The 12,645-nt window shown below is 40.8% G+C and overlaps 1 protein-coding gene across 1 annotated transcript in view; it reads left to right on the top strand.

The window, feature by feature from the left end:
• Window positions 1–3,416: 3,416 nt before the first annotated feature.
• Window positions 3,417–12,645, top strand: part of Chrnb3 (cholinergic receptor, nicotinic, beta 3 (neuronal)) — a 27,683-nt gene continuing 18,454 nt past the window's right edge. The window contains exons 1-3 of the mRNA XM_013024420.1: window positions 3,417–3,471; window positions 4,948–5,099; window positions 5,993–6,037. Of these exons, the coding sequence (XP_012879874.1) occupies window positions 3,417–3,471; window positions 4,948–5,099; window positions 5,993–6,037 (252 nt within the window). The remainder of the gene's footprint in view (window positions 3,472–4,947; window positions 5,100–5,992; window positions 6,038–12,645) is intronic.

Raw genomic sequence — 12,645 nt, forward strand, 5'->3', positions numbered from 1 at the left:
CACAGCGCCACTTCCGGCTTTTTTCTTTTTGCTTATGTGGTGCTGAGGAATCGAACCCAGGGCCTCAGGCATGCAAGGCAAGCGCTCTACCACTGTGCCACCTTCCCAGCCCCTGTGGGTTAGCTCTTGATTCTGGAAATTGTTTCTTTTGTTGTACAGAAGCCTATTGATTTGATATAATCCCATTTGTCAATTCTTACTCTTATTTGACCAACTATTGGACTCTTATTCAGGAAGTCATTGTCTATGCCTATATCTTTCAGTGCTTTCCCTGTGCTTCATGTAATAGTTTCACTGATTCAGATCTTGCATTAAGGTCTCTGATCCACTTTGGAATTAATTTTAGTACAAAATGAGAAATAGGGATTTAGTTTCAATTTTCTACATGTGATAATCTAGTTTTCCCAGCATCATTCATTGGGGACTATCTTTCCTTTAATGTAGGTTTTTGGCCCCTTTGTCAAAAATCAGATGGCTATAGTTATGTGGATTTATTCTGAATTCATCTAGTCTATTCCATTTATCTACCAGTCTGGTTTTGTGTCAGTGACATTCACATAAACTCTCTCCTCAGTTATAGCTTCTGGTGAAGGATCTTCCTGGCAAGTAGATAGTTTCCTTCCTGCTAGGTCCTCACATGGAGGCCCTGTGTCCATGCAAAAGTCAGGGGGTCAGAGTTTTGATACATGATTTGGGGGATACAAATATTCAGTCTCTACATGTTTCTGACATACATCACATGGAAACTGTGTGCTCAAACCTCATTGGAATGGACTAGAATATACACAGGTCCCTGAAGAGCATAGCCACTCATTTTCCTTGATCCTGGGGAAGAACAGAACCCAGATATCCTTACTAAGGAGAGGAGGTGTGTGGTTGCAAATGGTGGGGATGTTAAGGTTGTAATTTTAGATTTTCTTCCCCAAAATGTGACTTTACCTCCCTTTAAGATGACTGTACAAGTTCATGCTTGTCTTCAGGAACCTGCTTGTGTATCCAAAATTCTCAAGCTGAGGTTGTCTTAACTAAGAAACTTGAGGGGCTGGGAAGTTGGCTCAGTGGTAAAGTGCTTGCCTTGCATGCCTGAGGCCCTGGGTTTGATTCCTCAGCACCACATAAGCAAAAAGAAAAAAGCCGGAAGTGATGCGCAAGTGGTAGAGCACTAGCCTTGAGCTGAAGAGCTGAGGGACAGCACCCAGGCCCAGAGTTCAGGCCCCACGACTGGATCCCCCCCCCAAAAAAAAGAAACGAGAGGAAGGGGGAGAGAGAGAGAAAAAGAAAGAGGGGAGGGGAGGGGAAGGGAGGAGAGGGGAGGAGAGGAGAGGAGCATGCATGCATACTGGTCCTGACATTATCCAAGTTACTTGTAGTTTTTGGCATTTCTGAAGTGTCTATGTCTATTGTGAGAAGGTATATGAAATAACTTGAGGTAATTGGGCTAAAATGGGACACAAGAACTTCCCAGTAAGGTCAGAATACCAGCATGGTCCAAAGCTACTAGAGTGGTATAACATCAATGAGGACAGCATTCAGATTCATGTAACTGTGGCTTAAATGGCTTAACCAAATAGGGGATTGTTTTTCTCATTCATGAGAAACTTGGGACAGACAGTTCAGGATTCTAGTACCTTTGTATTTTGCCATCCTATGAGTGTAGCTGTAATCAAGCTTTTAGGAGCCTGGGTGACCACATCTACACATGGAACCTCAGTTCCCGGCAGGATGCAAGAAGAGGATGGGCACATCAGATTGAGTGCATCCTCTAATACTCTTTCCTGTATAAACCCTATCCAATGGCTTCCGTTTAATTAATTAATTAATTAATGCTTGATTGATTAATTGATTTAATCTAGGACTTGAACTCAGAGCCTGAGTGCTGTCCCTTGGCTGTTTTGCTCCAGGCTGGTGCTCTGTCATTTGAGCTACACCTCTTCTTCCTGTTTTTTTTTTCTAGTTAATTGGAGATAAGAGTCTCACAAAATGTTCTGCCTGGGCTGGATTTGAACCATGATCCCCTGATCTCAGCCTCTTTAGTAGTACATGCATGCGCGATCAATGCCTGATTTCCATTTGTATTTTAATTGGTTACGTGACAATTATTAGCTGTCCCTGTCTATTAGGACATGGAAACTGAATATTTTAAGCAGGTATTATGCAACCCTGATTAAAATTAGCACCTGTTACCAAGGAAAAGGGGGAAGTGACTGGGACAGGAATTAGCAACACCTGCCACTGTGCTATTAGTTTGAATGTCTTCTCCAAAAGGCCTCATGTTGGTAAACAAGTACCCAATGTGGCAGTGTTGAGGGTGCACGTCCTCATGAAGAATGAACTAATGCCACTACTGAGGACATGGGTTTCTCGTGAAAGGGCAAGTTTGACCCCATTTCTCTTTACCTCTTCCACTTTCTCCCTCTCTCTGACTCCCTTTCCTGCTCACCTTTCTATCATGAGATGAAGAAACAAAACTGCCTTATCACATGCTAGACCTTTTTTTTTTTATCTTTGACTTTGTAGCTTCCATAGCCACAGGTCAACAAACTTCTCTCCATTATGAATGACATAGTCTATTGTAGTCTCTCAAAGAAGCATAAAAAACAGACTAAGAGGGGATGGAAAGTTGGCTTAGTGGTAGAGTACTTGCCTCGCATGCATGAGGCCCTTGGGTTCGATTCCTCAGCACCACATAAGCAGAAAAAGCTGGAAGTGGAGCTGTGGCTCAAGTGGAAGGGTGCTAGCCTTGAGCTGGAGAGCTGAGAGACAGTGCCCAGACTCAGAGTTCAAGCCCCACAACCAACAAAATATACCAACAAAAAAGACTAAGACATGTGTCTTTCAGATATATTCCTTACCTTTGTGGAGAGCTTCTGCCTGCTGTAAGAAAAGGCCAAGAAGGGGACAGCTGTGTCCTTCCCTTTTCTCTCATCTCCTGAGTAATTCAGCTGTGACCCAAACTCCTCAATTACCAAACAGCAAAACAGAGGCCACAAGGCTAATTGCATTGTTGCTCCAGGGCTTGCCTACTCACCAACCACTTCAGCATCCTTATATCCTACTCCTGTTCTGGGAGCTGGGGACATAGTATGTAAAAGACTGCGCCCCTGGGTGCTGAAGCTGCCATTTAGTGCTCTGGTAGAAGTCAAAATACAATCAGATATGTGACCTGGAATAACCTCTTTAAGGAGGACATTTGAGCAAAGAGCAAAGTGAAGGCAGGACCACAAGACTGCCTCAGGGAAGAGCCTTCCCATAACTAAGGTAACCTGGCAGGTTCTAGAAAGAGGCCTTCTCTTGGCGTGTGGGTAGCAAGTTCATGTTGCTGCAGAAAGAATTTTTGAACACATCAAGTCAGGGATTAAGAAAGTTTATTAGTAAAGCAAAGCAAAGCAAATATGAAAGATGGCACACACCCAGACATGGAAGTGGGCACCATTAATGACATGGAAGTGGGCACCATTAATAACAGGTGCCGTGAGTGCTCCATCATCAGTAGATTGGGAAAAGTAGATTGGGGTTTGAGCCAAATTCACTTTAAGACAAGGGATCTCACACCAGTTACATTTAATCATTCTTCCAGTCACACTATTTTATCAATTGGGCTTAGAGATTCAAGGCTGGTCTGCATATCTGTGGGATAAATGAAGCAGGTGCTCCTTTCAAAACAGATGTCCATCGTTGAGACAAATACTTTCTTTTGCAAACACATTTTGCATACTAAGAATTCGTTTGCTCAAATGTTTTCCTCAGGTTAAGTGACTTTAAGATATCCTTGCTTAGTTCCTAGCATACAATAATTGTTTAGGTAAGCAGACAAGGTGAGAGGGACAGAGCTGCTCTTTTTCCATTTTATCCCCTATCTACTAAATGTTGCAGCTTAGTGAGGGAGTGAAGGCCTGAAGCAAAGAAAATAGTGATTCTGTGTTTTTAATTAAGCAACTTATTACTATAATGTTTGTTTCTGAATTCCCAAGAGACATGCAGATGGTCAATGATTATACGAGACATCCCCCACCCCAAATACCAAGTATGGTCAGCTGGATGAAAAACAAAGGAGTGTATATCCCCCTGCAAAGTGTACCTGAAGCTTCTCAAAGCACTTTACCAAGAAAGGAGTGATTGGAGGTGCATAGAACTCCTCATAGGGTAGACAATAAATGACTGCAACTGGGGCTGTGCCCCTACCCTTTCTCTTACACACAAGAAAGCATATTAAAATGCAAGCAAACGATAGGGAGAGGCACGGCCTTGCACTTGCGTTTGTCAAACTTCAGTGCTTCCACTGGTATTAATAACTAGGGCTGCCTCAAAGGAGCAGGTCAGTTGGGAGGCTGCCAGAGCCATCCATCAGCAAGAGACTCTATAATCTTCCCGGGGAATGGGAGAGCAGGATAGAAATTCCCTGAGGGAAGAAGTATTTACTCACACAGGCAGAAATTCATGAAGTCATTCTAGGCTCCACACCTTTCTTAGATCTTAATGTGCTTCAAAACATCTCATCCTCTCCACCTGCACTGCCATAATCACACACTCCTGTGAGGGATCCTATTTGTTTCTGCTCTCTTTTTCTCACGGCAGTTAGAGTGAGCTTTTAAGAACAGAAAAGGATTATGCCATTTTCTCCAGCTGGCTTCCTATCACACATAAGAAAACACATCCCAATAAGGTAGAAGGGATCAAGAAAAATGAGGCCTTGGAAACAGGAGCTGGGGACAAAAGTGTCCACCCCAACAGAGAAAACTGCATGAGAAAGCAGAGCTGGGAGAGGTATAGATGCTGGTGTTAGCTGGTTTGTTTGTAGAGAGAAGGGCTGAACCTAGAGAGGAGTTTAGACAACTCAGAACTACCTCTGTTGAATCCAATTGAGAAGTACAGAAGGCTCCAAATCAGGATGCCAAACCAGCTATACTGCTGCTCCCTTTAATTCTGTTTCCCTGATAACTTTTACAGATGCTACAGAATTTGGTTCCATAGCTGAAAGTGAAGATGCGCTCCTCAGACACTTGTTCCAAGGTTATCAGAAATGGGTTCGCCCTGTGTTAAATTCTAATGACTCCATAAAAGTTTTTTTCGGATTGAAAATATCTCAGCTTGTGGATGTGGTAAGCAACCCTTGGCACTAAGCTAAACACAACACCTGTTTGTAACTCTCAGCATTATCTTTTTGTTTCCCCTGTGTCTGATTTTCAATGTTGCAAATAAATTATGGTAGGAGAAAAATCTGCTCCAAAAAGCCAGTGAAATGACCTGAGGAAAGAGGGAAAGGTTGCCACAGTAAACTTTTGTTGTGACACTGTTACTAGGGGGCTTTTGCATAGAGGGTGGATGTGATAAGGAGGATGGGCCTTGTCCCTGGTGGGTGGGCAGCAGGGAAGAAGAGGGTACTTGAACAGGGCTGATTGGTGTAATTTTAGCTCTTTCCCTACAGAACAGCAGTGACAGTGCTAAGCTCAAAAGCGAACACTGCTGTCATCTTTGTGAACTTGCCCATCACAGACATTCTGTGTTCATTTTATCTTGAGCTCATGCTTCGGTCATACTTAAATTCTTGGAAAAAAATTAAGTCCCCAAATATAGTGAATCATCCTGCTGTGGTCCCCACAACACTAAAATAACCGTCCCATGTAACCCAAGCCCCCTGTCCCAAGGCACATTGCCCAACTTGATGCTCTGTACCCCAGGATTCTTTCTAGAATAGCATGCAAAACATCTTCAGTTCAGATATTTTCCTCTGCTTTGTGCCATCAAAGAAACTTCTGTTATATGCAGTTTTATATAAATATTGCCACAATGAGCCGTTACTTGTTTTAATAATTATTTTTCATTTTAAGTAAAATGTTCACAATTCCTTAGTATCACATGCCATTTAATTATTCCTAAGTTTAGGATCTTTTGAACTTCTGAATATTATCAAGGTAACCAGAGGAAACAACAAAATACCAATAATAGCTTCCAATTTTAACTTACAGTATTACTTTAATTTTAATTTTCATAGGATGAAAAGAATCAGTTGATGACAACAAATGTGTGGCTCAAACAGGTAAGTGTCAGCCAGGGACTGGATCTGCCAATCCACTCACCAGAATTATTTCCTTTTTATAAATCTCCATCTAAAATATTACTGTAGAAAACACATTGGGTTTGGGTCGGGGTGGGATTTGAGACCAGTTGGAGAGAGTCTTTTTTTTTAAGATAGCAAATTCCCAAACATTTATTTTGCATGTACTTGAATTCTTCACCAGGCACTGGTGGTTCATAACTATAATCCTAACTACTCAGAAAGCTGAGTAGTTTGAAGACAGTCCAGAAAAGAAAACCCATAAGACTCATCTCCATTTAACTACCAAAAAAGAAAACCAGACGTGGAGCTGTGGCTCAAGTGGCTGAGCATTAGCCTTGAGCAAAAAAGCTCAGGGACAGCACCCAGGCCCTGAGTTCAAGCCCTAGGACAGGCAAAAAACAACAAAACAAAACAAAAACTTATGCATTCCTTTTTTAAAATTTAATTTTTTCTGAAATTCAAAAGGCTATATAAGGAGGCTACAGTTTAGTGTTTTATATTCAGAGAAGTTATTTTATTTTAGACTATGAGTGTTTGAGAGCAGTCTGCAGGCTCCCAGAGATGTATTTTTCTGCATTTTTTTTTTGCTCTTGGGCAGAGCCCATTGGTCAGGTGAGATGGTAAATTTCTACCAGTAAATCCTAGAGCTCAGTCCCTGAATTACTTGGAAAAATGCAAAAGGGACTCCAAGATATAACTTTTCTCTAATGAGAGTAGGGAAATCAGATAAGGAAATCAATGATTTTAGTTAGCTTCCCCAGTCGTCTTCTCCATCCCCAGCTGTTTCCTGAAAGGAGTCAGCCCCAAAGGAGAGAATAATAAGAGCTTACCTGTATACTCCAGAACTAGGTGAACTCCCAAACAAAATAAGGAACTTCATCTTAAACAATAGACTGTTTCCTGTTTCCTAAAACAGCTTTAGTTAGAGGACATTGTTCTGGTGATACCAGGAAATAATCACCTTTCAAGTCCCAATCTCACATACATTATCTGGAAGGAGAAAATATTGATACTTGCTTGACAGTAGGTATCAAATTTGATTCAATTGTTTATTTTGTTTTTATTTTATTTCCAATTATGAATGTCTAGATATTACCTAATCTGCCTGTATATTTCAAATACTCCTGGTATCTTAATATTTTAGTTGTTTTTCATATATATATACACATAACAATTCCAAGTTACTTACATTGAAATAAACCATCTATTCAGGTTTTTATATGTTTTCTTGATATTTAGACATTTCATTTGCTAATGATTTATAAGGAACAATGAATGGACAAAAGAAACAGAGAAGATTCTCTAACCTCATATAATGTCATTAATTTTATCCTACCTAAGAACTTTTAATCGTATTAGAGAATTATTGTACTTTTTACTCCTTTCTCTTCCTTTAATTCTTCAATGGTAGGTATGCTAACAAGTTGTGAAACTGCTCTGCACATTATTTTGCTTGCAAATAAAAATAGGCAGGAGAGAATACCAATCTGGGAAAGGATATATAAAAATATGATTTAAATAAAATATTTTGGTATATCTAGCTCATTCTGCAGTGACATCCTGTTTGTGCTGCAAGATTTGGTAGTATTTTGAATTGATGACAACCTTTAAGAAGTCTTGTGTTTTAGTTTGGTAGATCCTACATATATAAGAAGAGAAAGTCACAGCCCTGCCATCAAGGAGAGGACAAAGTTATATATAATCGTGCTTATAAAGTTAACAAAAACAAAAGACTTGCTTGCTGAGACTAAGCTTTTACCAAACTTTCACATGAGATGGTGGTTTCAAAACTGTAGGCCTCAGGATAGAGAAAGAGGATATTTTTCACTCATCTTGTGATTTTGAAAACAAGAATCATTTTAGCCAAAGAGACAGGGTTAGACACAAAAGGTAGAAGCCACAGATCTCTGGGACTTAGCTATAGCTTTGGTAATGACCAAACAGGGAATGAATTCTGTGGTGTGGGGGCAAGCAGGGGGCTGCACAGAGGAGGGCACCTTTGGGCTTGGTCTTAATGTTAATTATATATATATATATATATATATATATATATATATATATATATCTTTAAAGACTTTTTAAAGTTTTAAGAAAAAAAGAAGCAGGAGGATTAAATGAAAAAGGATGGAGGGTAGAGTGCACCCGTGATAGAGTACGTAGGTTTGTTTAATCTTCACCTTTAAAAAAGAAAAACAAATTTATAAAATCAAAAAGAAGATTTTTTTAAAAAAAGGTAAATTTGATGTTTAAACAACGCTATCTTTGGTGTTTTTAATGAATCTTGATTCCAGAGGAATCACTAAGTTCCCCTGGCACTCTGTTGAATAGGTCATAATCTCATTTAATTATTACAATTGATTTGTAAAATAGGTTATGATATTATTCTTACTTTTATTGTCTTCCTGTTGAAGACTGGACACTTGAAGTAACTTGTCCTGCAAATACCTTGTCAAGGAAATCTGGCTTACACAGTTCTTATCCCTTTGCCTTTGACTAGCTGGTAATGACAGGGGTGTTGGGTTCTGATTACTGGTCTTCAAGGCTTTGGTTCCTTCATCTCTGGGACCTCTTATGGAACAGACAGGTATAGAAGCATTCTTTGGATCGAATAAAGTTAGAATTCCCTTCTATTCCATTTATTCAACTCTCTAGCACTTGCTAGATCCTATGCTAAAATAGAGAAAGCCTTAACCAATGCATTAGTCATGTAAAAATAATTACTATAACATGAAAAATGCCATAAAGAAAATATTTACAAGGTCCTGTCATGATACAAAATGATAGTGAGAATGGGGAAAAGTTAAGGAAAACTCCTAAGAAGAAGAAATATGTAACTTGAGTGTCATGGTCAAACAGTAGTTCTACCAGCCAAAACTGGCAGCAAAGTTGTGAACCACATAAAAGACCTTCCTTCCCAGAATTCTCTCACCTAAGAAAACCTATTAGTAACTGTTTCTACTCATCTCAGAGTGCCTCAGCCAAAATGATCACAATAAAACATTCATTTCCTCCTCTTTCCTTTTCCCTCCCACATCGGCCAATGTTAATTTTTATGCACATCAAGAACAAAAAGACACACTTGGAACCTAAAGTATGCTCTGTTCTGTGCTAGTATGCACAGGTGATATGCTTGGGATTTTGTTTGCTTTTGCTTTTTGTATGTAGCTGTCCTGTCTGATCATCTGTTTCTATAATTATCTTCTGGTATATTTAGACCTTCATTTTCTATCCTCTCAACTAAAGACCTTCATAAAACAAATCTAGTGACATCCCGGGATATACCCTTAGACATAGAGCTATTTTTATTTTATTGATTTTTGTTTTGCAAACTCACTTTTCTTCCTTCTTTGTATTTCCAGAGAGTAATCACAACCCTATAAATCATAAATATATTATTAGCATTGACTAACTAAGGCTACATGAGAAAGGACTCGATGCCTTATTACCCTCATATTTTCATCACCATGTTCAAGGTCAGGGAAACCAGATTACCAGCACCTTGAGGGAAGTGGAAAGTGAAACCAGCCTTTTTTTCCCCTAAAGCCTCAATGTCATGTGAATACTCATCATGATGGTGGATGCCATATTTATTCTTTTTTTTTTTTTTGGGTCCGGTTGTGGGGCCTGAACTCTGGACCTGGGCGCTGACCCTCAGCTCTTCAGCTGAAGGCTAGCCCTTTACCACTTGAGCCACAGCACCACTTCCGGCTTTTTTCTTTTTGCTTATGTGGTGCTGAGGAATCGAACCCAGGGCCTCTGGCATGCAAGGCAAGCGCTCTACCACTGAGCCACCTTCCCAGCCCGCCATATTTATTCAATAAACACTGTACAACAACTAATTGATATGCACTGGGTGATGTGGGGCTGAGTGTGAACTCCAGTAAGAAGGAATTCCCAGAGAACCAGGGTACACTGTAGCCTAAAACAGTTCACCCTGCAGAAACCAGAGCTGTCAGGTGGCTGCCAAAGCCAACATCTTAAGCTAGAGGTATTTCTCTAACAGCTGGTTTCTATTTCAGATCAACACAATGTTCAACAAACATAATGAAGACCTGATAGAATAAACCCTTAAGCTGGTTTTTGAGGACAGAAAGAAATAAACTAGCACAGGGTAGACTTAAAGGTTGGAATAATTTTTCCAGAGGTCTATCATACTTATCCTGGAATGGTACAGTTGGCCCACCTTAGGCAGCCATTTGAATTTCCTACCTTCCCTAAAGCCTCTCTCTGATCTTAGCAGAGGAGATCTGTTTGAACTTCTCACTCAAGTGTATAAGAACTTAACCAAAAGGTCAACTATGTAAATGTGGGAAGTGTAAGGTTCTGTGAAAGGAGACCACCACATGGTTCAGGCAGAAAAGAGTTTTTTGGGGGGAGAGCAAACTGTGGGCCACACAACATGAAGGCCTATGGAGAGAGAAGAAAAGAGAAAAAGAGGGCAGGGACTGTAGGAGAGTGGGATTATAGAGAAAGGTGGGAGGTGAGACCACAGAGGATTTGGAAGTGATCTCAGAGCCTGGGGAGCCTCGCACTGTCCCTGACGGAGGCATGACTGGGGTGGTTTGGGAAGTGACTTCATTGTATGAGGTCCTTTGCCAACTTACAGTCAGGTGATTGACAGTTAGGTGATTAGTGGTTTCAGGCAGGTAAAGAGGAAGCCGGGAGAGGGCTATTCTCCCAGGCAGACCTAACAGAAAGTTCCCTTTCATCTCTGTGGTATTCAGTCTTATATATAAAACAGAGGCCAATCCAAGCTTACAATGGTGTTAGGAAGATAAATGTGACAGTGTGCGAAAGTGACTAGTTCAATAAATGTCATTTCCTGTTGTCACCTGTATAGGTTTCTTTCACCCTTAATAGCAAATTAACACTCTTCAGCTTTAATATCTCATAGATTTGATGGAAATATGAAACATAATATGACACATTGCTGTCTTTAAAATTAAAATAAATCAACATGAATACGGCTTTAAGTTCATTTCTGAGGACAGAGCATGGTGGTGTGCATCTGTAATACCAGCTGTGCCAGAGGCACAGAAGGATCATGCTCTAGGTTGGCTCCAGAAAAAAGAGTGTGTGAGACTCCACCTGAAAAAATAAGTAGAGCAAGAAAGAGGATGGAGGTGTGACTTGAGTGGTAGAGAACCTGCTTAGCAAGAGTGAGGTTCTGAAATATTAATACTGGATCTAACTGGCACTGTCTTGGCATCTTGACGGATGAGGGACTTTCCAAAATCTCTTAGAGGTGAAATCCCACCCCACCCCCAGGTGATAGGTAAGCCTGAATTCCAAGAAGCAGGGGCAGAGACTTGGACATTAGGTTCCCAGACCTGCCAGACTTGTACTGTAATATCTGAGTTGCTATTAATAAAGGGCAAAAACCTCTTGGTAAAGAAAAACTCCAGATAAAGGATGACTACAGGTCAGCCTTTGCTTCTCCATCCTTGCTAAAAAGCAAAAGAACATCTCTCCTTCAATCAAGTTTACCAAGCTGGCAGCCTTGCAGAAGGCTACTGACAACCTTGAGGTTTATTACCAGCTGCACTGGTGTCAATAGCTTTGATAGTATTAGTCATGATGACCAAGTCAAGATTATATTTTGCCTATGCTCCTGTGACTCAAGGCTATGTTTTCCTGTGTTTTGCTTCTGTAACCTTGCTTGCTTGCCTCAGTAACAGGGCTTAAGACCACCAATTAAAGACCACCATCAAGTGGTCTTACTATGGGGCAGCCTATTGCAAATTATTATGTATGATATTTACCATAAAGAAGAAATGAATTTGAAGGTCATATAACTATAACCAATGAAAATGTGCCAAACCTGCCTTGCATGGCTCGTCTATGTAACTCTATGTAACCTACCCCTTAAAAACCCCAGCTTGAGGACTGTTCAGGGTTGCAGTTTCAGCTCCCAAGTCTGTGCTGCGTCCCTGGTGGGTCAGCTAGCCACTTCCCCAATAAATTCATCTTTTTACATGAGGCTGTCTCTGTGTGGTGGACTTTAGTGAGATGTAAAATCCCCACCGGGAGGAATATGGAATCCCCTCCCCTGGGCCTCATAAAAGTATCACCAACTCCAAGACTCTTTGAGCTCTGGAGCCTCCAATGACCCTGCCCCCTGACAGTAACCCTAATTAGGCCCCAGTGCCTCAGCTGCCATTGTGCCATGCCTTATATCTCCTGACTCTCCTCAGGTTACCATGGCATCCCTCTTTAACTCTCCATTAGAGGTGATCTGGTTTGTTGAGATTGTTTTTCTGCTCTTTCTTTACTACTCTTGTGGCTCAGTTTCCTAACAGTATTAAATGTATTCGTGGCTGCAAGGTTTTTGGGGACATGTGTCTCCTCTCAGTCACTGGGCTTTTTAATAAAGACTCCCAATTCAGATTCTCAAAATGTGGCTTCTTTGTATCTCACAACTGAATTCCTGTACCACAGTTCTAAGTTCCAAACCTAGTACTGGAGGAAGAAAAAAGGAAAGAAAGGAAGAGAGAGAGAGGGGGGAGGGAGGGAGGGAAAGAGGGAGAGACGGAGGAAGGAAGGAAGGAAGGAAGGAAGGAAGGAAGGAAGGAAGGAAGGAAGGAAGG

Source organism: Dipodomys ordii, unplaced genomic scaffold (assembly GCF_000151885.1).
Source record: "Dipodomys ordii isolate 6190 unplaced genomic scaffold, Dord_2.0 Scaffold4, whole genome shotgun sequence".
NCBI lineage: Eukaryota > Metazoa > Chordata > Mammalia > Rodentia > Heteromyidae > Dipodomys > Dipodomys ordii.